This window comes from Lampetra fluviatilis, chromosome 75, assembly GCF_964198595.1.
Source record: "Lampetra fluviatilis chromosome 75, kcLamFluv1.1, whole genome shotgun sequence".
Taxonomy (NCBI): domain Eukaryota; kingdom Metazoa; phylum Chordata; class Hyperoartia; order Petromyzontiformes; family Petromyzontidae; genus Lampetra; species Lampetra fluviatilis.
This window is the reverse complement of record NC_136349.1, coordinates 89,222-113,103: the sequence shown is the minus strand read 5'-3', so window position 1 is coordinate 113,103 and position 23,882 is coordinate 89,222. Positions and strand designations below refer to the sequence as shown.

General features: G+C 55.8%; 1 protein-coding gene across 3 annotated transcripts in view; it reads left to right on the top strand.

Annotated features, from left to right (window-relative positions):
• Positions 1–4,545: 4,545 nt before the first annotated feature.
• LOC144953363 (clathrin light chain A-like) overlaps positions 4,546–23,882 on the top strand; it is a 32,086-nt gene continuing 12,749 nt past the window's right edge. For 2 of the 3 annotated variants that reach the window (XM_078883926.1, XM_078883928.1), the window contains exons 1-5: positions 4,546–5,273; positions 14,398–14,447; positions 19,311–19,431; positions 21,141–21,252; positions 22,032–22,085. In XM_078883926.1, coding sequence (XP_078740052.1) covers positions 4,922–5,273; positions 14,398–14,447; positions 19,311–19,431; positions 21,141–21,252; positions 22,032–22,085 — 689 coding nt within the window. In that variant the 5' untranslated portion in view covers positions 4,546–4,921. The remainder of the gene's footprint in view (positions 5,274–14,397; positions 14,448–19,310; positions 19,432–21,140; positions 21,253–22,031; positions 22,086–23,882) is intronic. The other variant, XM_078883927.1, reaches the window with a different exon arrangement.

The window sequence follows — 23,882 nt, the reverse complement described above, 5'->3', positions numbered from 1 at the left end:
GTCACCAACAGCTTCACAACACGGTGGGTGACGTCACGGGACGCCGGGGGATGATTGACAGGGCGGCGTGGGCGGGGCCTCCCGAACCTTCCTAAGATGGCAGCCGTTGCCTAGCGACGGAAGCGGTGGGGAGGGGGTGAGGGGGGATTAAGCGGTGGGGACGAGGGGGGGGCGAGAAGTGGGGGGGGGGCGGCGGGGGGTCACGTGGACTTCCGCGCGCGCCGACTGCGTCCGCGTGACTCCCGCGCATGCGCATTGCGGGGCGAGGGGACGCAGCCTCTTCCGGAAGACGTCTTCCAGAAGAAGCTTCCGCTTGTTTTCTTGTTCGCTGTGGCTGCTCGTCTTCCAGAAGACATCTTCCGGAAGACGTCTTCCAGAAGACATCTTCCAGAAGACATCTTCCAGAAGTAGAAGATTCAGGAAATGAAATATGTACTGGGTCTCTATGGGTCTCTGAGTATGGGTCTCTATGGGTTTCTATGGGTCTCTGAGTATGGGTCTATATGGGTCTCTGAGTATGGGTCTCTATGGGTCTCTGAGTATGGGTCTCTATGGGTCTCTGAGTATGGGTCTCTATGGGTCTCTGAGTATGGGTTTCTATGGGTCTCTGAGTATGGATGTCTATGGGTCTCGGAGTATGGGTCTCTATGGGTATCTATGGGTCTCTGAGTATGGGTTTCTATGGGTCTCTGAGTATGGGTTTCTATGGGTCTCTGAGTATGGGTCTATATGGGTCTCTGAGTATGGGTCTCTATGGGTCGCTGAGTATGGATGTCTATGGGTCTCTGAGTATGGGTCTCTATGGGTCTCTGAGTATGGGTTTCTATGGGTCTCTGAGTATGGGTTTCTATGGGTCTCTGAGTATGGATGTCTATGGGTCTCGGAGTATGGGTCTCTATGGGTATCTATGGGTCTCTGAGTATGGGTTTCTATGGGTCTCTGAGTATGGGTTTCTATGGGTCTCTGAGTATGGATGTCTATGGGTCTCGGAGTATGGGTCTCTATGGGTATCTATGGGTCTCTGAGTATGGGTTTCTATGGGTCTCTGAGTATGGGTTTCTATGGGTCTCTGAGTATGGGTCTATATGGGTCTCTGAGTATGGGTCTCTATGGGTCACTGAGTATGGATGTCTATGGGTCTCTGAGTATGGGTCTCTATGGGTCTCTGAGTATGGGTTTCTATGGGTCTCTGAGTATGGGTTTCTATGGGTCTCTGAGTATGGATGTCTATGGGTCTCGGAGTATGGGTCTCTATGGGTATCTATGGGTCTCTGAGTATGGGTTTCTATGGGTCTCTGAGTATGGGTTTCTATGGGTCTCTGAGTATGGATGTCTATGGGTCTCGGAGTATGGGTCTCTATGGGTCTCTGAGTATGGGTTTCTATGGGTCTCTGAGTATGGGTTTCTATGGGTCTCTGAGTATGGATGTCTATGGGTCTCTGAGTATGGGTCTCTATGGGTATCTATGGGTCTCTGAGTATGGGTTTCTATGGGTCTCTATGGGTCTCTGTGGGTCTCTGAGTATGGGTCTCTATGGGTCTCTGAGTATGGGTCTCTATAGGTATCTATGGGTCTCTGAGTATGGGTTTCTATGAGTCTCTATGGGTCTCTGTGGGTCTCTGAGTATAGGTCTCTATGGGTCTCTGAGTATGGGTCTCTATGGGTATCTATGGGTCTCTGAGTATGGGTTTCTATGGGTCTCTGTGGGTCTCTGAGTATGGGTCTCTATGGGTCTCTGTGGGTCTCTGAGTATGGGTCTCTATGGGTCTATGAGCACCGTACACCAACGCTGTGTGCAAAAATCCCAGTGGGATGCAAGTCAAACAACAACAACCACAAGACAACTTAGATTAAGGCCATCAGTCTCACTCTGTACTACAACAAACAAACATGGCCAAACCAAAAAAACTTTTCTAAATCACCAAAATAAAGCCATAAAAGCAATGAAACAGTGATCGTAGGAACTGTGACCGAATTTTCACAATAAACGACATAAACAACATGTACTACCAGACCATGATCTCGCTTAGCCTCGTCAAAAACAATTGCTGATTACAAGACTTCCGATTTGGTAAACAATTGAAATCTCGTCTCCGATGTCAGCAGTTCTCCTGGCTGCAGAGTTTGGTAGTACATGTTGTTTACGCCGTTAATTGTGAAAATTCGGTCACATCTTGGTTCTTTCGGTAAAGTCACGTAGAAGGGAAATAATAAAATAATAAAAATAAAACATAATAAGACGTTTCGGCCACAACGCAAGCAGCCATCCTCCGGTGAAGAACAGGTCTGTCGGAAAGACAGCGTCTGAAATTTTCAGACGCTGTCTTTGAATCCCTGCAGTCACGAAAGCTTTAAATCGAAATTCGGTCACAGTTCCTATGATCACTGTTACATTGCTTTTATGGCTTTATTTTGGTGATTTTTGAAAAGTTTTTTGGTTTGGCCATGTTTGTGTTGTTGTAGTAGAGAGTCAGACTGATGGCCTTAATCTAAGTTGTCTTGTGGTTGTTGTTGTTGTTGTTTGACTTGCATCCCACTGGGATTTTTGCACACAGCGTTGGTGTACGGTGCTTTTTCTGCAATATTTTGCTGTCTTTTCTTGGATTTTCTGTTTGCACTCAGTCACATAGTCACTTTAAGATGTTTTCTTGTTCATGTTTTTGTTTTTTGTTTGTTGCGGTTGCACCCGATTCAAGAGCCGAATGGCTCACAGGGCTATACCTAATCAATAAAATTTAACTTGAATCTGTCCCATCTGATGACGATCGCTTGTGTTGCGATCGAAACGTCGTGATCGATTTTTTTTCTAACCAAGTAGAATGAGTGTCAACATGTTAAAACACCAAACAGCAACCTTTAGCAAGGAATCGTATGTAGAAAAATAAAATGTATTGAAAATTTGTTTATTTTCTAGATTTGAAGTTTTCGTGACTGCAAGGATTCATCGTTTTTTCGGTAAAGTCACGTACGTGAAACAATTAATCAAATTAAAGTTGTTTTCATTTGTTTCATTTTATTGTTTTACCTACGTGACTTTACCGAAATAAACAGAGTCTTTTATTTTTCCCAACTTCCAAAATTTATTTTATTTTTCTTAAGTTCCGGAGGTAGAAAAGTTAAATAAGATAAATTTTATTTGTTCCAAAGAGGATGGATTCATGCAGCCACGAAAGCTTGAAATCAAGATTAAGTAAAACTGTTTAATCACACTGGTCAACACACTTTGTTCTGGCATAAGGTATTCCAACGGTCCTAAGGTAATTTTGGGGTGCTGATTCCAAATCTGGCATCAGTTTTTGTCTATCACATCAGGTTTTTGAGATGTCAAATATTGCATTTTCAATAAAAACTGCGGAAGAAAAATATTAAATAAATGTGAATATCTACATAAAATGATATTATAAACACACCATCCTAAAATACAGTGCCATATTTTAACACTAAAGCAGTCACTGACTCGCAACAACTTGCAATCATAAGTGACAGAGTTAATTTCGGGTAAAATCAATGCAAATGGGGTATGCCGATAGCATAAAAAATTAACCCGTAAAAACAAAGTTTTTCACTCTAAATCCTTAATATGCGTGGCGGCTAGAGTCCTCTCGTCCTCTGGCTTGAGATGGCTGCCACCTATGGGTCAGATGATTGCCTGCCACCATTAAGCAATTGGTAATTAAATATAAAAAAAAAATCCTAAAAAGTGTAAAGTTATGGAAACAAATTTCACGAAAATCAATTGTCACGCACAACGAGTCTGTGTGCAGAATGTCAGCTCGATTGGATCACGGGAAGTGGGTTAAAAAACGACCGAAAGATTTGCACGGTCGTAAGCGCGCAAGCAAGCAAGCAAGTGAACTTAATATAAAGGATTTAAAAATGAGATGTGATGGAGCAAATCTGAGATCAGATTTGGAATCGGCACCCTGAAATTAGTCTAGAACAGCTGCAAAAGTCCAGGCCAGAAAAAAGATGCTTTTTTTGTTGACCAGTTAATTTATTAAGTCCAATTATTTACCAAATCGGAAGTCATCTTCCGGAAGTAGGAAACCGGAAATGCGCAATGGGCCGAGAAGACCTCCAACTTCCAATCCCGGAAGACGGAAGACGTCTACCAAACTCGGTAGACATCTTCCGGAAGACAGAACTCCGCAGTGGGTCGCGTCCACCGCATCTGCCGATTCAGGAAGACGTCTACCGAAATAGGAAGATGTCTTCCGGAATAAGGAAGATGGGGGGAGGGGACTTCTCTGCCCACTGCGGAGTTCCGGCTTCCTGCTTACGGAAGTCGTCTTCCGAAATCGGAAGATATCTTCCGGAAGAGGAAGAAGCCCTTAAGCAGTTTATGGTGTGGTGCGCGCGCGCGGCATCTTCCGGAAGACGTCTGCCGAATCCGGAAGATCGAATCCCTTAAGGAATCAATGGGGAGGTGGGTTGCGCGAGGCTTCTTCCGGAAGACATCTACCGATTCCGGAAGATCGAACCCCTCAAGGAGTCTATGGGGTAGTGGGCGCGCGCCATCTTCCGGAAGATCGCCACCAAAACACGCGCAGATCCCCGCCCTTGGCTGTCATCATCAGCGTCTCCTCATCATCAGCAGCAGCGTCGTCAGCGGCTTCATCTTCTCTGCGTCTCTCGGTCTTCTCTCTCCTCACCACCACCTCACCACCACCACCCTCGTCCTCACCACCACTTTACCTCACCACCACTTTACTACCATCCTCACCAATACCTCACCACCCTCACCTCACCATCACTTTACTACCATCCTCACCAATACCTCACCACCTCACCACCACCACCTCACCAGCATCACCTCACCACCACCTCACCAATACCTCACCACCACAACCTCACCAATACCTCACCACCACCTCACCCTCATCACCATCACCTCACAACAACCATCACCAAACTCACCGCCATGTCAGACGCCTTCGACGCTGCGTTCGGTAGCGATGCCACTGCTGCTGCTGCGTCGTTTCCTGAAGGCGGAGAATCTTCAACATCGCCCACCGCCGTGCTGAGTGGAGGAGGTGGAGGTGGTGGAGATGAAGACCCTGCAGCGGCCTTCTTGGCACAGCAGGAGAGCGAGATGGCCGGCATCGAGGGCATGGCCGAGGGGACAGACGGTGGCGGTGGCGCGGCGGCGATGATGATGATGGGAGGTGGGGTGATGGAGGGAGACGTGGGGGGGATGGGGATGGGTGGGCTGATGGATGGAGAAGGCTTCGGCATCCTCGACTCGGGAGAAGTTCCGCACAGCATCGGTGGTGGTGAGTGGTGGGTGGGTGAGGGGTGGGGTGAGTGGTGTGGGTGAGTGGTGGTGGTGGGTGGTGGGGTGGGTGGTGAGTGGTGGGGTGAGTGGTGGTGTTGGGTGAGTGGTGGGGTGAGTGGTGGGGTAGGTGGTGGGGTGGGTGAGTGGTGGGGTGAGTGGTGGGGTGAGTGGTGGGGTGAGTGGTGGGGTGAGTGGTGGGGTGGGTGAGTGGTGGGGTGGGGGGTGAGTGGTGGGGTGGGGGGTGAGTGGTGGGGTGGGGGGTGAGTGGTGGGGTGGGGGGTGAGTGGTGGGGTGGGGGGTGAGTGGTGGGGTGGGGGGTGAGTGGTGGGGTGGGGGGTGAGTGGTGGGGTGGGGGGTGAGTGGTGGGGTGGGTGAGTGAGTGGTGGGGTGGGTGAGTGAGTGGTGGGGTGGGTGAGTGGTGTGGTGAGTGGTGGGGTGGGTGGGTGGAGTGAGTGGTGTGGGTGGGTGAGGGGTGGGGTGGGTGGGTGGGTGGTGGTGAGTGGTGGGGTGGGGGAGTGGTGGGGTGGGTGGTGAGTGGGTGGGGTGGGTGAGTGGTGGGGTGGGTGAGGGGTGGGGTGGGTGAGGGGTGGGGTGGGTGAGGGGTGGGGTGGGTGAGTGAGGGGTGGGTGAGTGGTGGGGTGGGTGAGTGGTGAGTGAGTGGTGGGGTGGGGGGTGGGGTGGGTGGGGTTGGTGAGTGGTGGGGTTGATGAGTGGTGGGGTGAGTGGTGAGTGGTTGGGGTGGGGTGATGGAGGGAGACGTGGGGGGGATCGGTGGGGTGATGGATGGAGAAGGCTTCGGCATCCTCGACTCGGGAGAAGTTCCGCACAACATCGGTGATGGTGAGTGGTGGGTGGGTGAGGGGTGGGTGGGTGGTGGGTGGGGTGGGTGAGTGGTGGTGGTGGGTGAGTGGGGTGGGTGAGTGGTGGGTGGGTGAGGGGTGGGTGAGGGGTGGGGGAGGGGTGGGGTGAGTGGTGGGGTGGTGGTGAGTGGTGGGTGGTGGGGTGGGTGAGTGGTGGGGTGGTGAGTGGTGGGGTGGTGAGTGGTGGGGTGGTGAGTGGTGGGGTGGTGAGTGGTGGGGTGGGGGGTGAGGTGGGTGAGTGGTGGGGTGAGTGAGTGGTGGGGTGGGGTGGGTGAGTGGTGGGGTGGGGGAGTGAGGGGTGGGGTGGGTGGTAGGGTGGGTGGTGAGTGAGTGAGTGAGTGGTGGGGTGGGTGGGTGGTGAGTTGTGGGGTGGTGGGTGAGTGGTGGGTGGGTGGAGTGAGTGGTGTGGGTGGGTGGTGGGGTGGGTGGTGAGTGGTGTGGTGAGGGATGTGGTTTGGTGAGGGGTGGGGTGAGTGGTGGTGAGTGGTGGGGTGGGTGGTGGGGTGAGTGGTGGGGTGGGTGAGTGGTGGGGTGGGTGGGTGGTGGGGTGAGTGGTGGGTGGTGGGGTGGATGGTGAGTTGTGGGGTGGGTGAGTGTTGGTGTGGGGTGAGTGGTGGGGTGGGTGAGTGGTGGGGTGGGTGAGTGGTGGGGTGGGTGAGTGGTGGTGGTGGTGAGTGGTGGGGTGGGTGGGTGGTGGGTGAATGGTGGGGTGGGTGAGTGGTGGGGTGGGTGAGTGGTGGGGTGGGTGAGTGGTGGGGTGGGTGGTGAGTGGTGGGGTGGGTGGTGAGTGGTGGGGTGGGTGGTGAGTGGTGGGGTGGGTGGGTGGTGGGGTGGGTGAGTGGTGGGGTGAGTGGTGGGGTGAGTGGGGGGGTGAGTGGGGGGGTGAGTGGTGGGGTGAGTGGGGTGGGGTGGGTGGTGAGTGGTGGGGTGGGTGAGTGGTGGGGGTGGGTGTGGTGGGGGGGTGTGGGTGGGTGTGGGTGGTGGGGTGGGTGGTGGTGGGTGGGGGTGGGGTGGGGTGGTGGTGGGGTGGTGGTGGGTGGGGGGGGGGGTGGTGGGGATGGGGGTGGGTGATGGTGGGGTGAGTGGGGGGGTGGGTGGTGAGTGGTGGGGTGGGTGGGTGGTGGGGTGGGTGGTGGTGGGGTGGGGTGGGGGTGGGGGGGGGTGGGGGGGGGGTGGTGGGGGGGGTGGTGGTGGGGTGGGGGGGGGGTGGGTGTGGTGGTGGTGGGGGTGGGTGGTGGGGTGGGTGGGGTGGTGGGGTGGGGTGGGGGGTGTGGGTGGGGTGGGGGGGGTGGGGTAGGGTGGGGTGGGGGGGGGTGGGTGGTGGGGTGGGGTGGGGGGTGGGGTGGGGTGGGTGGGTGGTGGGTGGGGTGGGTGGGTGGGGTGGGGTGGATGGGTGGTGGGGTGAGTGGTGGGGTGGGGTGTGGTGGTGAGTGGTGGTGGGGTGGGTGAGTGGTGGGGTGGGGGAGTGGTGAGTGGTGGGGTGAGTGAGTGGTGGGGTAGGTGGTGAGTGGTGGGGTGGGTGAGTGAGTGGGTGGGTGCGTGGGTGGGTGGGTGGTGGGGTGAGTGAGTGGTGGGGTGGGGGGAGTGGTGGGGTGGGAGGAGTGGTGACGGTGAGGAGTGGTGACGGTGAGGAGTGGTGACGGTGAGGAGTGGTGACGGTGAGGAGTGGTGACGGTGAGGAGTGGTGACGGTGAGGAGTGGTTAGTGGGGGGGAGTGGTGGGGGTGGTAGTCGTGGTGATAGTGTTAGTAGTGATGTGATGGTAGTAGTAGTAGTGGTGGTGGTGTTAGTAGTGATGTGATGGTAGCGGTGGTGGTGGTGTTAGAGATGGTGTATTTCTATCAGGAGCCACGTGCTCGCACTCGAACAGGCGTAGACCCCCACCGCAACAGCCCTGAGTCTCCCGTGCGTCGCCCTCATTCCCGAACCTTCTCGCTAGTTCTAGACGCTCGCTAGTTCTAGACGCTCGCTCTACCGGCAGACTCCACCATCCTCTTCCGTCACCTGGCCACGCTCCTATTCTCGATCATTCCCGCAGCCACCAGTCCACTCGTACTGCAGGCTGACTCCCCCTGTCACTACCTCCCGTGGCCACCAGTCCACTCACACTGCAGACTGCCTCCCCCTGTCATTACCTCCCGTAGCCACTAGTCCAATCACACTGCAGGCTGACTCCCCTGTCATTACCTCCCGTGGCCACTAGCCCACTCACACTGCAGGCTGACTCCCCTGTCATTACCTCCCGTGGCCATTAGTCCATTAACACTGCAGGCTGACTCCCTTGTCATTACCTCCTGTGGTCACTAGTCCACTCGTACTGCAGGCAGACTCCCCTGTCATTGCCTCCTGTGGCCACTAGTCCACTCACATCGTAGGTTGACTCTATTGTCATTACATCTCCCCCCCCCCTCTTAAAAATGTAGCCGTCCCGGCTAATACTAATCAACCGCACCGAGGAAGACGGCACTGTTTGGACGTGGGAAAATAAAGTCCATAGTAGTAGGTTTTTACCCTTTAAACTGGTACAAAACTGACACCTTTATACAAGGCATCATGTTTGCAATAACCACAACACAAGCAGTCCACACCCGAGACAGCTTTCCTTAGAGCCTAGTCTCCATTGGTGTTGGACCAGATGACGCCAAAAGGCTTCAAGGACAGTGCATATCATTATCAGAGTTGTTTCTTTTTGTTTGCATTTTGACTGCTTGTGTTGTGGTTATTGCAAACATGATGCCTTGTATAAAGGTGTCAGTTTTGTACCAGTCGAAAGGGTAAAAACCTACTACTATATTTTGCCACTGGTAAAGGAGATGTCTCAAGAAAGTCCATCTTCGTGGTTTGGAGAGCCATCGACGTAGCCGTAAAGTTCTCGACTGGGTCCTTGACGCCGCTCCATCTTGTGGGCATCTGGAGGGTATCATTCTGTGGGCGGCACAACGATGCATTTTTCGGGTCGCACAGCTACTTTGGGTGGCTGCCCTGGCACGTCGGACACTCCAGACCCCGGCCATACAGGACATGGAGATGAGATATTTGGGCGGGGATGGACGTACGGTTTGAGGCACGATGGGTTCAGTTTCAAATTAGCAGAGCGTACCCTGGTCAACACTGTACGCAACCGTTGCAAATGCTCCTCGAACGTACGAGCGAACACGATCGCATCATCCAAATGAAAGAGGCACGAAGTCCCACTGCAATCCTGCAAGAACCAGCTCCTTGAGTCTCTGAAACATGGCAAGCGCTGAATGTAAACCCATCGGGAGACTATTGAACTGATGAAGCCTGTGGGGTGTACGAAATGCAGTGTTTGGTTTTGACGACGCATCCAAGGGCGGTTGCCGAAATGCCGACAGTAGTTCCAACGTTGAAAAAAAAACTAGTGCCCGACAGCGCGTCCAACGAATCGTCCATGCGTGGGAGTCTGTATGCATCAGCCCACCGTTGTTTAGCTTTCGGAAATCGATACACAACCTCAGGCTACCGTCCGATTTCTTTTCAATGGCACCACAGGAGCCCCCCTGAGGATTGGTTGACGGTGAAACTATCTCTGCAGCTAACATCTCGTCCACCGCCTGTTTCACTTGCTCCTCCTTAGCTGGACTAGTACGATACGAATTTTAGCGAACAGGGGCTGCGTCCCCCGTATCAATGTGGTGATGCAACAGGGAAGTACGGCCAATTTAAAATTTCCCTTTCCTGAAAACATCCAAGAAGTGCAGCAGTAACGACTTCAATTCGCACCGTTGTACCTCTGACAATTCCGGGTTTTCTCTACAAAGGTTTTCCGCCCACGTTGCATCAGACTCGGCATTTTCCTCCACCGCTCCCGGGCTACTCGCTGCTGCTGAGTCACCCGCCTCACAACATGTGGGCATCGCGCGGGCTAACACGGTACCGGTTGAACCGTAGCCGTCTTTCTCACCCGCACTCAACACCTGCAGAAACGGCTCCTGACTCACACTCGGAATCATCTCCGCTCCCACCAGCGTAGGCCAGAGGTCGCAACCGGGTACCCGATACCCGGCTACCTGTACCCAGCCGGGTACGGGTAGCCGTTTGCGACCCTGGTGCGGCCGGGTACGGGTAGGCCTGAGTCACTGGTGAGTAACTGTTTGTCACTCATTTCTCAACGTCTTGTCTCTTCTCACAATTCAAGTTCCTAGAATCAACCCCACCCGCGCCTGCAACATGGCTTCATCCCAGAGGTCGCAATCGGGTACCCGATACCCGTACCCTACCCGTACCCGGCCGGGTACGGGTAGGGTACAGGTACGGCCGGGTACGGGTACAGGTACCCGTTTGTGACCCTGGTGCGGCCGGGTACGGGTAAGGAATCAAAACCCGTTTGCGACCTCTGGCGTAGGCCTCCGGGTCGCTCTGTTGGACGGCGTAAGGAGGATCGCCGCATCCGGATCGGCCGTACGTAACCGCTTGAGGTATCGCAAGGGAACCAACATCTGCCTGCCCGGCGGGACCTCCACTGATTCTCTAACCAGTGCTTGAACCACGACGTCTGCACCCGCTTTGCCTTCCAGGAAAAACAACGGCTCCCCCAATGGCATCTCTACACATCTCTAATCCATAAGTATTATTAAGGGGCATCCCAACGGGTACGGGGACGGCCAGCATTTTCGAAATCAGAATGGGCCCCATCATCGCGATCCCTCCGATCCTTACACACGTCGCAACCCGGCCCACGATCCCCATGTTGCCTCCATTAGCCGCGACATACGTGCTCGGATCCGGTGTTACACGGCGGCTACTTGGCTGCAGCATGCTGTTATCAACTCTGAAAGAATAGTGACCGATGCGCCAATGTCCATCAAAGCTCGGACCTCTACTCCGTCAATGGAACCGGCCACTGCCGACGTACCCGCGGCAGCTGCTACCACACGACGTGCCAAACTCCTCCATTGAATATCCGACTCGGGCCACCGGCTTAAGAGTCGGAACTCGCCGCTCACTCGCGACCGATGAAGTACACGGGGTAACAATGGAGCCTGGAGGATGCGATCTCTTAGATACGAGGTGACATTTCGGCCCAGGTGTCTGGGTTGTCGCGACTTGCCTGCGGAGGGGTCGTTGACGAAGAGATGGATCATTGGAAACTCATTTGCCAGTAAAAATATAATTGTTTTTTTACCCTTCTATCTGGCAACAAAACTGACACCTTTTTTTACGAGGAGTCATGTTTGCATAGACTACAATACCTGCAGTCATAATGCAAACAAAAAACACAACTCTGATAATGATATGCACTGTCCTTGAAGTTGATTGGTTCACACCCGAGACAGCTTTCCTTAGAGCCTAGTCTCACATGGGTTGGACCAGATTAGGTCATCTGGCGTCATCTGGTCCAACCCATGTGAGACTAGGCTCTAAGGAAAGCTGTCTCGGGTGTGGACCAATCAACTTCAAGGACAGTGCACATTATCGAAGAGATGGATGTTGACGGCGTCGTCGGTCGGACGTCGCTCCGGCATCCCCGTGCGACATGCCCCGCTCAACCACATCTGTAGCAGCCGGTGATGGTGGGCAGAGTGCAGAGTGGCCCTTTGCTCCTCCGGCACAGCTCAGAACATCGTCATCAAGGGCGGTAGGCAGGGCTCTCGGCGCTTCCTCTTCCGTCCACCCGATGCCTTGATATGCCGCCTCGAATCTTGTGGTGAAGCAGAGGTAGCAACCGGGTACCTGATACCCGTACCCTACCTGATACCCGGCTACCCGTACCCAGCCGGGTACGGGTACCCGTTTGCGACCCTGGTGCGGCAGGGTACGGGTAGACCGTGAGTCACTGGTGAGTCACCGTTTGTCACTCATTTCCCAACGTCTTGTCTCTTCTCACAATTCAAGTTCCTAGAATCAACCCACCCGCGCCTGCAACATGGCTTCATCCCAGAGGTCGCAATCGGGTACCCGATACCCGTACCCTACTCGTACCCGGCTGGGTACGGGTAGGGTACAGGTACGGCCGGGTACCGGTACGGGTAAGGAATCAAAACCCGTTTGCGACCTCTGCCTCCCACTGCTACAGACTCTTACACAGGAGTTGCGACGATCAGGCGCTCTCTCCTGCGCCGACCGGAGCTGCAGTCGACTCGGCCGCCGTTTGCCCCACCCGTAAAATGGCGGCCGTCGACTGAGCGGCTTCCACTGCTGGGACCTACTCCGCCGCGCTCTCCGCTGCTCCCACTGTCGCCGCAGCCCGCGGCAAACCGCACGGCGAGAGTGGGGGGAGCAGCACGGTCCAGCCCGTCCCCCTGTTTTGTCCCATTTTTAAATCCTTTATATTAAGTTCGCGTGCTTGCTTGCGTGCTTGCTTGCTTGCGTGCTTGCTTGCTTGCGTGCTTGCTTGCTTGCTTGCTTTACGACCGTGCAAATCTTTCGGTCGTTTTTTAACCCACTTCCCGTGATCCAATTGAGCTGACATTTTCCACACAGACTCGTTGTGCGAGACAATTAATGTTCGTGAAAAAAAATTCCCAAAATGTTACACTTTTTAGGCAAAAAAAATGTATATTACATATATTCAAATAGAACTCATTCATGGCTTTGGCTGAACGTCACAGTGTAAGAGCCCAGAGCGTATACCCTCCACAGGCCGTGGCAGAGTAGCGCAGTTGGTAGCGCCCTCGCTTCCCATGCCAAAGGTCGCGGGATCGATCCCCGCGTCCTCCACAGGCGAATATATTTTTAAATACTTTATATTAAGTTCGCTACCACGCATAATAAGGATTTAAAGTGAAAAACTTTGTTTTTACGGGTTATACTTATTAAATCCTTTATATTAAGTTCGCTTGCTTGCTTAGGACCGTGCAAATCTTTCGGTCGTTTTTGAACCCACTTCCTGTGATCCAATCGAGCTGATATTTTCCACACACACTCGTTGTGCATGACAATTAATGGTCGTGAAAATGTTTTTCCAAAATTTTACACTTTTTAGGACAAAAATATTATATTTAATTACCAATTGCTTAATGGTGCAATGCAATCATCTGACCCATAGGTGGCAGCCATCTCAAGCCAGAGGACGAGAGGACTCTAGCCGCCACGCATATAAAGGATTTATAGTGAAAAACTTTGTTTTTACGGGTTATACTTATTTCTGTCCCTTGCTGCTACCGGCCGGCCGGCTTCCGCTCTCCTCAGCTCCCTCTTCACCCGCGGAGTCATTCACCCGCCCGCCCCGGGCTTGCTGCAGAAGTCGTCGTCGTCGTCGGTGGCTTCTCCCTGCGGCTATGCCATGGCATGATGATGCCCCACTTCTGACACCAGTTGCACTTGTCCTGGGAAGGATTCTTTATGAAGGAGCCGCGTCGCCCTCGGACCAGCGAAGAACCCCAACGCAACAGCCACGGGTCTCCCGCACGTTTACCTTGTGTGCGATGCCTGGCCAGGCCCATGTCCGGTGGGCACGCCCCTATTCCCCGAACCTTCTCGCTGGCCCTAGACCACGCTCCACTGCCCCATTACATCACCTGACCACGCCCCTATTACCTTGTCGCTGGCCCTAGACCACGCTCCACTGCCCCATTACATCACCTGGCCACGCTGCTATTCCCCGAACCTTCTCGCTGGCCCTAGACCACGCTCCACTGCCCCATTACATCACCTGACCACGCCCCTATTACCTTGTCGCTGGCCCTAGACCACGCTCCACTGCCCCATTACATCACCTGACCACGCCCCTATTACCTTGTCGCTGGCCCTAGACCACGCTCCACTGCCCCATTACATCACCTGACCACGCCCCTATTACCTTGTCGCTGGCCCTAGACCACGCTCCACTGCCCCATTACATCACCTGGCCACGCTGCTATTCCCCGAACCTTCTCGCTGGCCCTAGACCACGGTCTACAGGTTGACTCCATTGTCCCATTACATCACCACGCCGCTATTTTCGATCATTCTGTGGCCACCAGTCCACTCGCGCTGTAGGTTGACTATATTGTCATTACAGTAGTGATGGTAGTCGTAGTGGTGGTGGAGCTAGTGATATGATGGTAGTGATGGTGGTAGTGATGGTGTTAGTAGTGATGTGATGGTAGTGGTGTTAGTAGTGATGTGATGATGGTAGTAGGAGTAGTGGTGATGGTAGTGATGGTAGTAGTAGTGGTGGTGGTGCTAATAGTCATGTGATGGTAGTAGAAGTGATGGTGTTCGTAGTGGTGGTGAGTGTGGAGAGAGCGTGGAACTGAGTAGTTATTTTATCTGACTAAACCCATCATCATCACCCTCCTCACCCCGTGTCCCCACACAGACGACTTTGACTTGGGACTGAGTGGTGACCTCAACGGAGACATTTACAAGGTATAGAGATACACCTCACCACGACTACTCACCACGACTACTCACCACTACTACTCACCACTACTACTCACCACTACTACTCACCACTACTAACACCACCGCTACTACTATCACATCACCACCACCACCACCACTACTCACCACTACTAACACCACCACTACTACTCACCACTACTATCACATCACCACCGTCACCACCACTACTCACCACTACTCACCACTACTCACCACTACTCACCACTACTAACACCACCGCTACTACTCACCACTACTATCACATCACCACCACTACTACTACTCACCATCACTACTACCATCACTATGACTACTCACCATCACTGCTACTCACCACCACTACTACTCACCACTACTAACACCACCGCTACTACTCACCATCACTACTACCATCACTATGACTACTCACCACCACAACCAACACCACCATCATCACTACTCACCACTACTCACCATCACTGCTACTCACCACTACTACTCACCACTACTAACACCACCGCTACTACTCACCACTACTATCACATCACCACCACTACTACTACTCACCATCACTACTACCATCACTATGACTACTCACCATCACTGCTACTCACCACCACGACTACTCACCACTACTAACACCACCGCTACTACTCACCATCACTACTACCATCACTATGACTACTCACCACCACAACCAACACCACCATCATCACTACTCACCACTACTCACCATCACTGCTACTCACCACTACTACTCACCACTACTAACACCACCGCTACTACTCACCACTACTATCACATCACCACCACTACTACTACTCACCATCACTACTACCATCACTATGACTACTCACCATCACTGCTACTCACCACCACGACTACTCACCACTACTATCACATTACCACCATCACCACCATCATCACCACTACTCACCACTACTACTCACCACTACTACTCACCAATACTATCACATCACCACCGTCACCACCGTCACCACCACCACCGTCACCAACACCACTACTCACTATCACATCACTACCACCATTACTACAACCACCACTACTACTACTCACCACCACTACCATCACCACCACTACCATCACCACTAATCATAATCACCGCAACCATCACTACTACCATCACTCACTACTACCATCACCACCACTACCATCACTACTACCATCACCACCACACGGTGACTGAAAGTGGCGAGTGGTGAGTGAGAGTGGCTAGTGAGAGTGGTGAGTGAGTGAGTGTGGTGAGTGAGTGTGGTGAGTGAGTGTGGTGAGTGAGAGTTGTGAGTGTCCCCCACAGGACGCTAACGGCCCACCCACCGCAGCTGCTGGTGGTGGTGGTGGCCGTGTGGTGAGTGGTAAGTGTGAGTGGTGAGTGAGTGTGGTGAGTGGTGAGTGAGTGTGGTGAGTGGTGAGTGAGTGTGGTGAGTGGTGAGTGAGTGTGGTGAGTGGTGAGTGAGTGTGGTGAGTGGTGAGTGAGTGGTGAGTGTGGTGAGTGGTGAGTGAGTGAGTGTGTGTGTGTGGTGAGTGTGTGTGTGTGGTGAGTGTGTGTGTGTGGTGAGTGAGTGAGAGTGGTGAGTGAGTGAGTGGTGAGTGAGTGTGAGTGGTGAGTGAGTGTGAGTGGTGAGTGAGTGAGAGTGGTGAGTGAGTGTGAGTGGTGAGTGAGTGTGGTGAGTGAGTGAGTGTGGTGAGTGAGTGAGTGTGGTGAGTGAGTGTGGTGAGTGAGTGTGGTGAGTGTCGCCCACAGGACGCTAACGGACCACCCACAGCAGCTGCTGGTGGTGGTGAGTGAGTGTGGTGAGTAAGTATGGTGAGTGAGTGTGAGTGAGTGAGTGAGTGTGAGTGAGTGAGTGTGAGTGAGTGTGGTGAGTGAGTGTGGTGAGTGAGTGAGTGTGAGTGAGTGTGGTGAGTGAGTGAGTGTGGTGAGTGAGTGAGTGTGGTGAGTGAGTGTGGTGAGTGAGTGTGGTGAGTAAGAGTGGTGAGTGAGTGAGTGTGGTGAGTGAGTGAGTGTGGTGAGTGAGTGAGTGTGGTGAGTGAGTGAGTGTGGTGAGTGAGTGTGGTGAGTAAGAGTGGTGAGTGAGTGAGTGTGAGTGAGTGAGTGAGTGTGGTGAGTGTGGTGAGTGAGTGTGAGTGAGTGAGTGAGTGTGGTGAGTGAGTGTGGTGAGTAAGAGTGGTGAGTGTCGCCCACAGGACACTAAGGGACCACCCACAGCAGCTGGTGGTGGTGGTGAGTGAGTGTGGTGAGTAAGTGTGGTGAGTGAGTGAGTGAGTAAGTGTGGTGAGTGAGTGAGTGAGTGAGTGTGAGTGAGTGAGTGTGGTGAGTGAGTGTGGTGAGTGAGTGAGTGTGGTGAGTGAGTGTGGTGAGTGAGTGTGGTGAGTGAGTGTGGTGAGTAAGAGTGGTGAGTGAGTGAGTGTGAGTGAGTGAGTGAGTGTGGTGAGTGTGGTGAGTGAGTGTGAGTGAGTGAGTGAGTGTGGTGAGTGAGTGTGGTGAGTAAGAGTGGTGAGTGTCGCCCACAGGACACTAAGGGACCACCCACATCAGCTGCTGGTGGTGGTGAGTGAGTGTGGTGAGTAAGTGTGGTGAGTGAGTGAGTGTGAGTGAGTGAGTGTGAGTGAGTGTGGTGAGTGAGTGTGGTGAGTGAGTGTGGTGAGTAAGAGTGGTGAGTGTCGCCCACAGGACACTAAGGGACCACCCACAGCAGCTGGTGGTGGTGGTGAGTGAGTGTGGTGAGTAAGTGTGGTGAGTGAGTGAGTGAGTAAGTGTGGTGAGTGAGTGAGTGAGTGAGTGAGTGTGAGTGAGTGAGTGTGGTGAGTGAGTGTGGTGAGTGAGTGAGTGTGGTGAGTGAGTGTGGTGAGTGAGTGTGGTGAGTAAGAGTGGTGAGTGAGTGAGTGTGAGTGAGTGAGTGAGTGAGTGTGGTGAGTGTGGTGAGTGAGTGTGAGTGAGTGAGTGAGTGTGGTGAGTGAGTGTGGTGAGTAAGAGTGGTGAGTGTCGCCCACAGGACACTAAGGGACCACCCACAGCAGCTGCTGGTGGTGGTGAGTGAGTGTGGTGAGTAAGTGTGGTGAGTGAGTGTGAGTGAGTGAGTGTGAGTGAGTGTGGTGAGTGAGTGTGGTGAGTGAGTGTGGTGAGTGAGTGTGGTGAGTGAGTGTGGTGAGTAAGAGTGGTGAGTGTCGCCCACAGGACACTAAGGGACCACCCACAGCAGCTGGTGGTGGTGGTGAGTGAGTGTGGTGAGTAAGTGTGGTGAGTGAGTGAGTGTGAGTGTGAGTGAGTGAGTGTGGTGAGTGAGTGAGTGTGGTGAGTGAGTGTGGTGAGTGAGTGTGGTGAGTAAGAGTGGTGAGTGAGTGAGTGTGAGTGAGTGAGTGAGTGTGGTGAGTGAGTGTGAGTGAGTGAGTGAGTGTGAGTGAGTGAGTGAGTGTGGTGAGTGAGTGTGGTGAGTAAGAGTGGTGAGTGTCGCCCACAGGACACTAAGGGACCACCCACAGCAGCTGGTGGTGGTGGTGAGTGAGTGTGGTGAGTAAGTGTGGTGAGTGAGTGAGTGAGTAAGTGTGGTGAGTGAGTGAGTGAGTGAGTGTGAGTGAGTGAGTGAGTGTGGTGAGTGAGTGTGGTGAGTGAGTGAGTGTGGTGAGTGAGTGTGGTGAGTGAGTGTGGTGAGTGAGTGTGGTGAGTAAGAGTGGTGAGTGAGTGAGTGTGAGTGAGTGAGTGAGTGTGGTGAGTGTGGTGAGTGAGTGTGAGTGAGTGAGTGAGTGTGAGTGAGTGAGTGAGTGAGTGTGGTGAGTGAGTGTGGTGAGTAAGAGTGGTGAGTGTCGCCCACAGGACACTAAGGGACCACCCACAGCAGCTGCTGGTGGTGGTGAGTGAGTGTGGTGAGTAAGTGTGGTGAGTGAGTGAGTGTGAGTGAGTGAGTGTGAGTGAGTGTGGTGAGTGAGTGTGGTGAGTGAGTGTGGTGAGTGAGTGTGGTGAGTAAGAGTGGTGAGTGTCGCCCACAGGACACTAAGGGACCACCCACAGCAGCTGGTGGTGGTGGTGAGTGAGTGTGGTGAGTAAGTGTGGTGAGTGAGTGAGTGAGTGTGAGTGAGTGAGTGTGGTGAGTGAGTGTGAGTGAGTGAGTGTGGTGAGTGAGTGTGGTGAGTGAGTGAGTGTGGTGAGTGAGTGTGGTGAGTGAGTGTGGTGAGTGTGGTGAGTGAGTGTGAGTGAGTGAGTGAGTGTGGTGAGTGAGTGTGGTGAGTAAGAGTGGTGAGTGTCGCCCACAGGACACTAAGGGACCACCCACAGCAGCTGGTGGTGGTGGTGAGTAAGTGTGGTGAGTGAGTGAGTGTGAGTGAGTGAGTGTGAGTGAGTGAGTGAGTGTGGTGAGTGAGTGTGGTGAGTGAGTGTGGTGAGTGAGTGTGAGTGAGTGTGGTGAGTAAGAGTGGTGAGTGAGTGAGTGTGAGTGAGTGAGTGTGAGTGAGTGAGTGTGGTGAGTGAGTGAGTGTGGTGAGTGAGAGTGGTGAGTGTCGCCCACAGGACACTAACGGACCACCCACAGCAGCTGGTGGTGGTGGTGAGTGAGTGTGGTGAGTGAGTGTGAGTGTGGTGAGTGAGTGTGAGTGAGTGAGTGTGGTGAGTGTGGTGAGTGAGTGAGTGTGAGTGAGTGTGGTGAGTAAGTGTGGTGAGTGAGAGTGGTGAGTGTCGCCCACAGGACGCTAACGGACCACCCACAGCAGCTGGTGGTGGTGGTGAGTGAGTGTGGTGAGTAAGTGTGAGTGAGTGAGTGTGGTGAGTGTGGTGAGTGAGTGTGGTGAGTGTGAGTGAGTGAGTGAGTGTGGTGAGTAAGTGTGGTGAGTGAGAGTGGTGAGTGTCGCCCACAGGACGCTAACGGACCACCCACAGCAGCTGGTGGTGGTCGTGGTGCTGACCTCCCTCCAGCCCCTGAGCCAGAGTCTCTGCGCCGCTGGAGACACGAACAGAGAGAGAGGCTGGACCAGCTGGGTACAGACGGGGGGGGGGGGGGAGACACGGGGGGGGGGGGGACACGGGGGGGAGACACGGGGGGGAGACACGGGGGGGGGGGGACACGGGGGGGGGGGGGACACGGGGGGGGGGGGACACGGGGGGGGGGGGGGGGAAACACGGGGGGGGAGACACGGGGGGGGGGGGGGGGAGGGAGACACGGGGGGGGAGACACGGGGGGGGGGGGGGGGGGGGAGACACGGGGGGGAGAGACACGGGGGGGAGAGACACGGGGGGGGGGAGACACGGGGGGGGGAGACACGGGGGGGGGGGAGACACGGGCGGGGGGAGAGACACGGGGGGGGGAGACACGGGGGGGAGACACGGGGGGGAGAGACACGGGGGGGGGAGACACGGGGGGGAGAGACACGGGGGGGGGGAGACACGGGGGGGAGAGACACGGGGGGGGGAGACACGGGGGGGAGACACGGGGGGGAGAGACACGGGGGGGGGAGACACGGGGGGGGGGAGACACGGGCGGGGGGAGAGACACGGGGGGGGGAGACACGGGGGGGGAAACACGGGGGGGAGACACGGGGGGGGGGGAGACACGGGGTGGGGGGGACACGGGGGGGGGGGGAGACACGGAGGGGGAGACACGGGGGGGAGACACGGGGGGGGAGACACGGGGGGGAGACACGGGGGGGAGACACGGGGGGGAGACACGGGGGGGGGAGACACGGGGGGGGGGAGACGGGGGGAGGGAGACACGGGGGGGGGAGACACGGGGGGGGAGACACGGTGGGGGGGGAGACACGGGCGGGGGAGAGACACGGGGGGGGAGACACGGGGGGTGAAACACGGGGGGGAGACACGGGGGGGAGGGGAGACACGGGGGGGGAGACACGGGGGGGGGGGAGACACGGGGGGGGGGGAGTCACGGGGGGGAGACACGGGGGGGGGGGAGACACGGGGGGGGGAGACACGGGGGGGGGGGAGACGGGGGGAGGGAGACACGGGGGGGAGAGACACGGGGGAGAGAGACACGGGGGGGGGAGACACGGGGGGGGGGAGACACGGGGGGGGGGAGACACGGGGGGGGGGGGAGACACGGGGGGAGAGACACGGGGGGGGGGAGACACGGGGGGGGGGGAGACGGGGGGAGGGAGACACGGGGGGGAGAGACACGGGGGGGAGAGACACGGGGGGGGGGAGACACGGGGGGGGGGAGACACGGGGGGGGGGAGACACGGGGGGGGGGAGACACGGGGGGGGGGGAGACACGGGGGGAGAGACACGGGGGGGGGAGACACGGGGGGGAGGAGACACGGGGGGGGGAGACACGGGGGGGGGGGAGACACGGGGGGGAGACGGGGGGGGGGGGGGAGACACGGGGGGGGGAGACACGGGGGGGGGGGAGACACGGAGGGGGGAGACACGGCGGGGGGGGAGACACGGGGGGGGAGACACAGGGGGGAGACACGGGGGGGTGGGGAGACACGGGGGGAGGGAGACACGGGGGGGGAGACACTGTGTGTGTGTGTATCTGTGTGTCTGTGTGTGTGTGTGACTGTGTGTGTGTGTCACTGTGTGTGTCTGTGTGTGTGTGTGTGTCTGTGTGTGTGTATGACTGTGTCTGTGTGTTACTGTGTGTGTGTGTGTGTCTGTGTGTGTGTCTGTGTGTGTGTCTGTGTGTGACTGACTATCTGTGTGTGTGTGTTTCTGTGTGACTGTGTGTGTGTCTGTAGACGCGGCCTCCCGCAAGGCGGAGTGCGAGTGGAGGGAGCGCGCCAAGAAGGAGCTGGAGGAGTGGAGGGGGCGCCAGGGGGAGCAGCTGGAGAAGACGCGACGCAACAACCGGTACAGCCACAACCACCACAACCACCACCACCACAACCACCACAACCACCACAACAACCGAAACAACCACCACCACTCGCCCGCTCACTCACCCACTCACTCACCCACTCACTCACCCACTCACTCACCCATTCACTCGCCCGCTCACTCGCTCACTCGCTCACCCACTCACCCACTCACTCACTCATTCATCCACCCACCCACTCGCTCATTTACTTACTCACCCTGTGCTCACCCTGTGCTCACCCTGTGCTCACCCTGTTGCTCACCCTACACTCACCCTGCACTCACCCTGCACTCACCCTGCACTCACCCTGCACTCACCCTGCACTCACCTCTCACCTCCGCTAACTTGCGACTCTCTCTCCCTCTCCGCCTGTGAACTCTGCCTCTCTCCCTTTCCCCCCCCCCCCACTGCTGACACGGATCTATGGTGTGCCAACACGCGTGTTCCAATGCGTGTGTGCCAACACGCGTGTGTGCCAACACGCGTGTGGCGTCGTGTGCCAACCCTTGCGCCACACGTGCCGACTTCACATGTGTGCCAACCCGTGTAACACGCGTGTGGGCTGTGTGTAACACGCGTGTGGGCTGTGTTTGCCACGCGTGTACCAATCCGTGTGCCAATCCATGTGCCAACCCACGTGCCAACACGCGTGGCACACGTGTGTGTTGTGTGTACCACGCGTGTGTGTTGTGTGTACCACACGTGTGTGCTGTGTTTGCCACGCGTGTGCCAATCCGTGTGCCAACACGCGTGCCAACACGCGTGTGCGTAGCGTGGCTGACGAGGCGTTCTTCGAGCAGCCAAACGCTCACGTCATTGGCTACATGTGGGTGCTCCCAGCCTTACCCACTCCACCAGCTCCACCAGAACTGAACACACACGCACGCGCGCGCGCGCAAGTGTCTGTGCGTGAGTGTCTGTGCGTGAGTGTGTGTGAGTGTGTGAGTGTCTGTGCGTGAGTGTTTGTGTGTGTGTGCGTGAGTGTCTTGTGTGTGTGCGTGAGTGTCTGTGTGTGTGCGTGAGTGTCTGTGCGTGTGTGAGTGTCTGCGCGTGAGTGTCTGCGCGTGAGTGTCTGCGCGTGAGTGTCTGCGCGTGAGTGTCTGCGCGTGAGTTTCTGCGCGCGAGTGTCTGCGCGCGAGTGTCTGCGCGCGAGTGTCTGCGCGCGAGTGTCTGCGCGCGAGTGTCTGCGGGCGAGTGTCTGCGGGCGAGTGTCTGCGCGCGAGTGTCTGCGCGCGAGTGTCTGCGGGCGAGTGTCTGCGGGCGAGTGTCTGCGGGCGAGTGTCTGCGGGCGAGTGTCTGCGCGCGAGTGTGGGTCTGCGCGCGAGTGTCTGCGCGCGAGTGTGTCTGCGCGCGAGTGTGTGTCTGCGCGCGAGTGTGGGTCTGCGCGCGAGTGTGGGTCTGCGCGCGAGTGTCTGCGGGCGAGTGTCTGCGCGCGAGTGTGTGTCTGCGCGCGAGTGTGTGTCTGCGCGCGAGTGTGTCTGCGCGCGTGTGTCTGCGCGCGAGTGTGTCTGCGCGCGAGTGTGTCTGCGCGCGAGTGTGTCTGCGCGCGAGTGTGTCTGCGCGCGAGTGTGTCTGCGCGCGAGTGTGTCTGCGCGCGAGTGTCTGTGTGTGTCTGTGCATGAGTGTCTGTGGGTGAGTGTCTGTGTGTGCGTGAGTGTCTGTGTGTGCGTGAATGTCTGTGTGTGCGTGAGTGTCTGTGGGAATGTTCGAACGCTCACTGCGGAGGAGAGGCTGCCACTCCTTTGTCGGGAGCTAGACCGGTACCGCCTGGATATCTGTGGCATTCAGGAGGTCCGGTGGACTGGTTCTGGCTCCTGCCACCATGAGGGGTGGACAGTCCTCCACTCGGGACAGGAGACTGCCAAACAACAGGGAGTGGCTCTTCTTCTGACCAAAAGAATGAAGGGGGCGTGGGAGCGTGGCGGTGAGGTGTGGGAAGCTGTAAGCCCCAGGATACTTTGGGCTCGCCTTCCCATCAACCGGAGGCGAGCAGTGGTGGTCGTGGTTACTTATGCCCCCACCGAAGATGAACATCCGTGGAGGGATGCAGGCAAAGCCGATGAGTCAGATGCCTTCTATGACCTCCGGTGCTGGCTAAGTGGCCACTCGGGACAGAGTCATCTTGTTGGGTGACTTCAATGCCCGAGTTGGTCATGATGCTGGCACCTGGTTTGGAGTGATTGGAAGGCATGGGCCAGATAAACTCAATAACAACGGTAGGAGGCTGCTAGATTTTTGTGCAGCCCATGGGCTTGTAATTACCAACACGCTCTTCCGGCATCGGCGCATCCACACAACATCATGGATGCATGCCGGGTCCAAGCAAGAACATCTGCTGGACTACATAGTGACGGACCAGCGGATGCGAGCCCATGTCCTTGACACCAGGACCTACCGTGGAGCTGATCTGCCCTCTGACCATCGACTAGTCATCTGTAAGATGCGCCTGCCATTCTTCCACTGCGGTGGTGGGTATACAACCAGGACCCCATTCCAACCAAAAGTGGCCTGGTCTCAGTTAGGTGATGAAAGTTGCAAGCAAGAATTTCATCTTTCGATTTAAAGCTTTCGTGACTGCAGGGATTCATCTTCTTGGTTCTTTCGGTAAAGTCATCACGTAGAA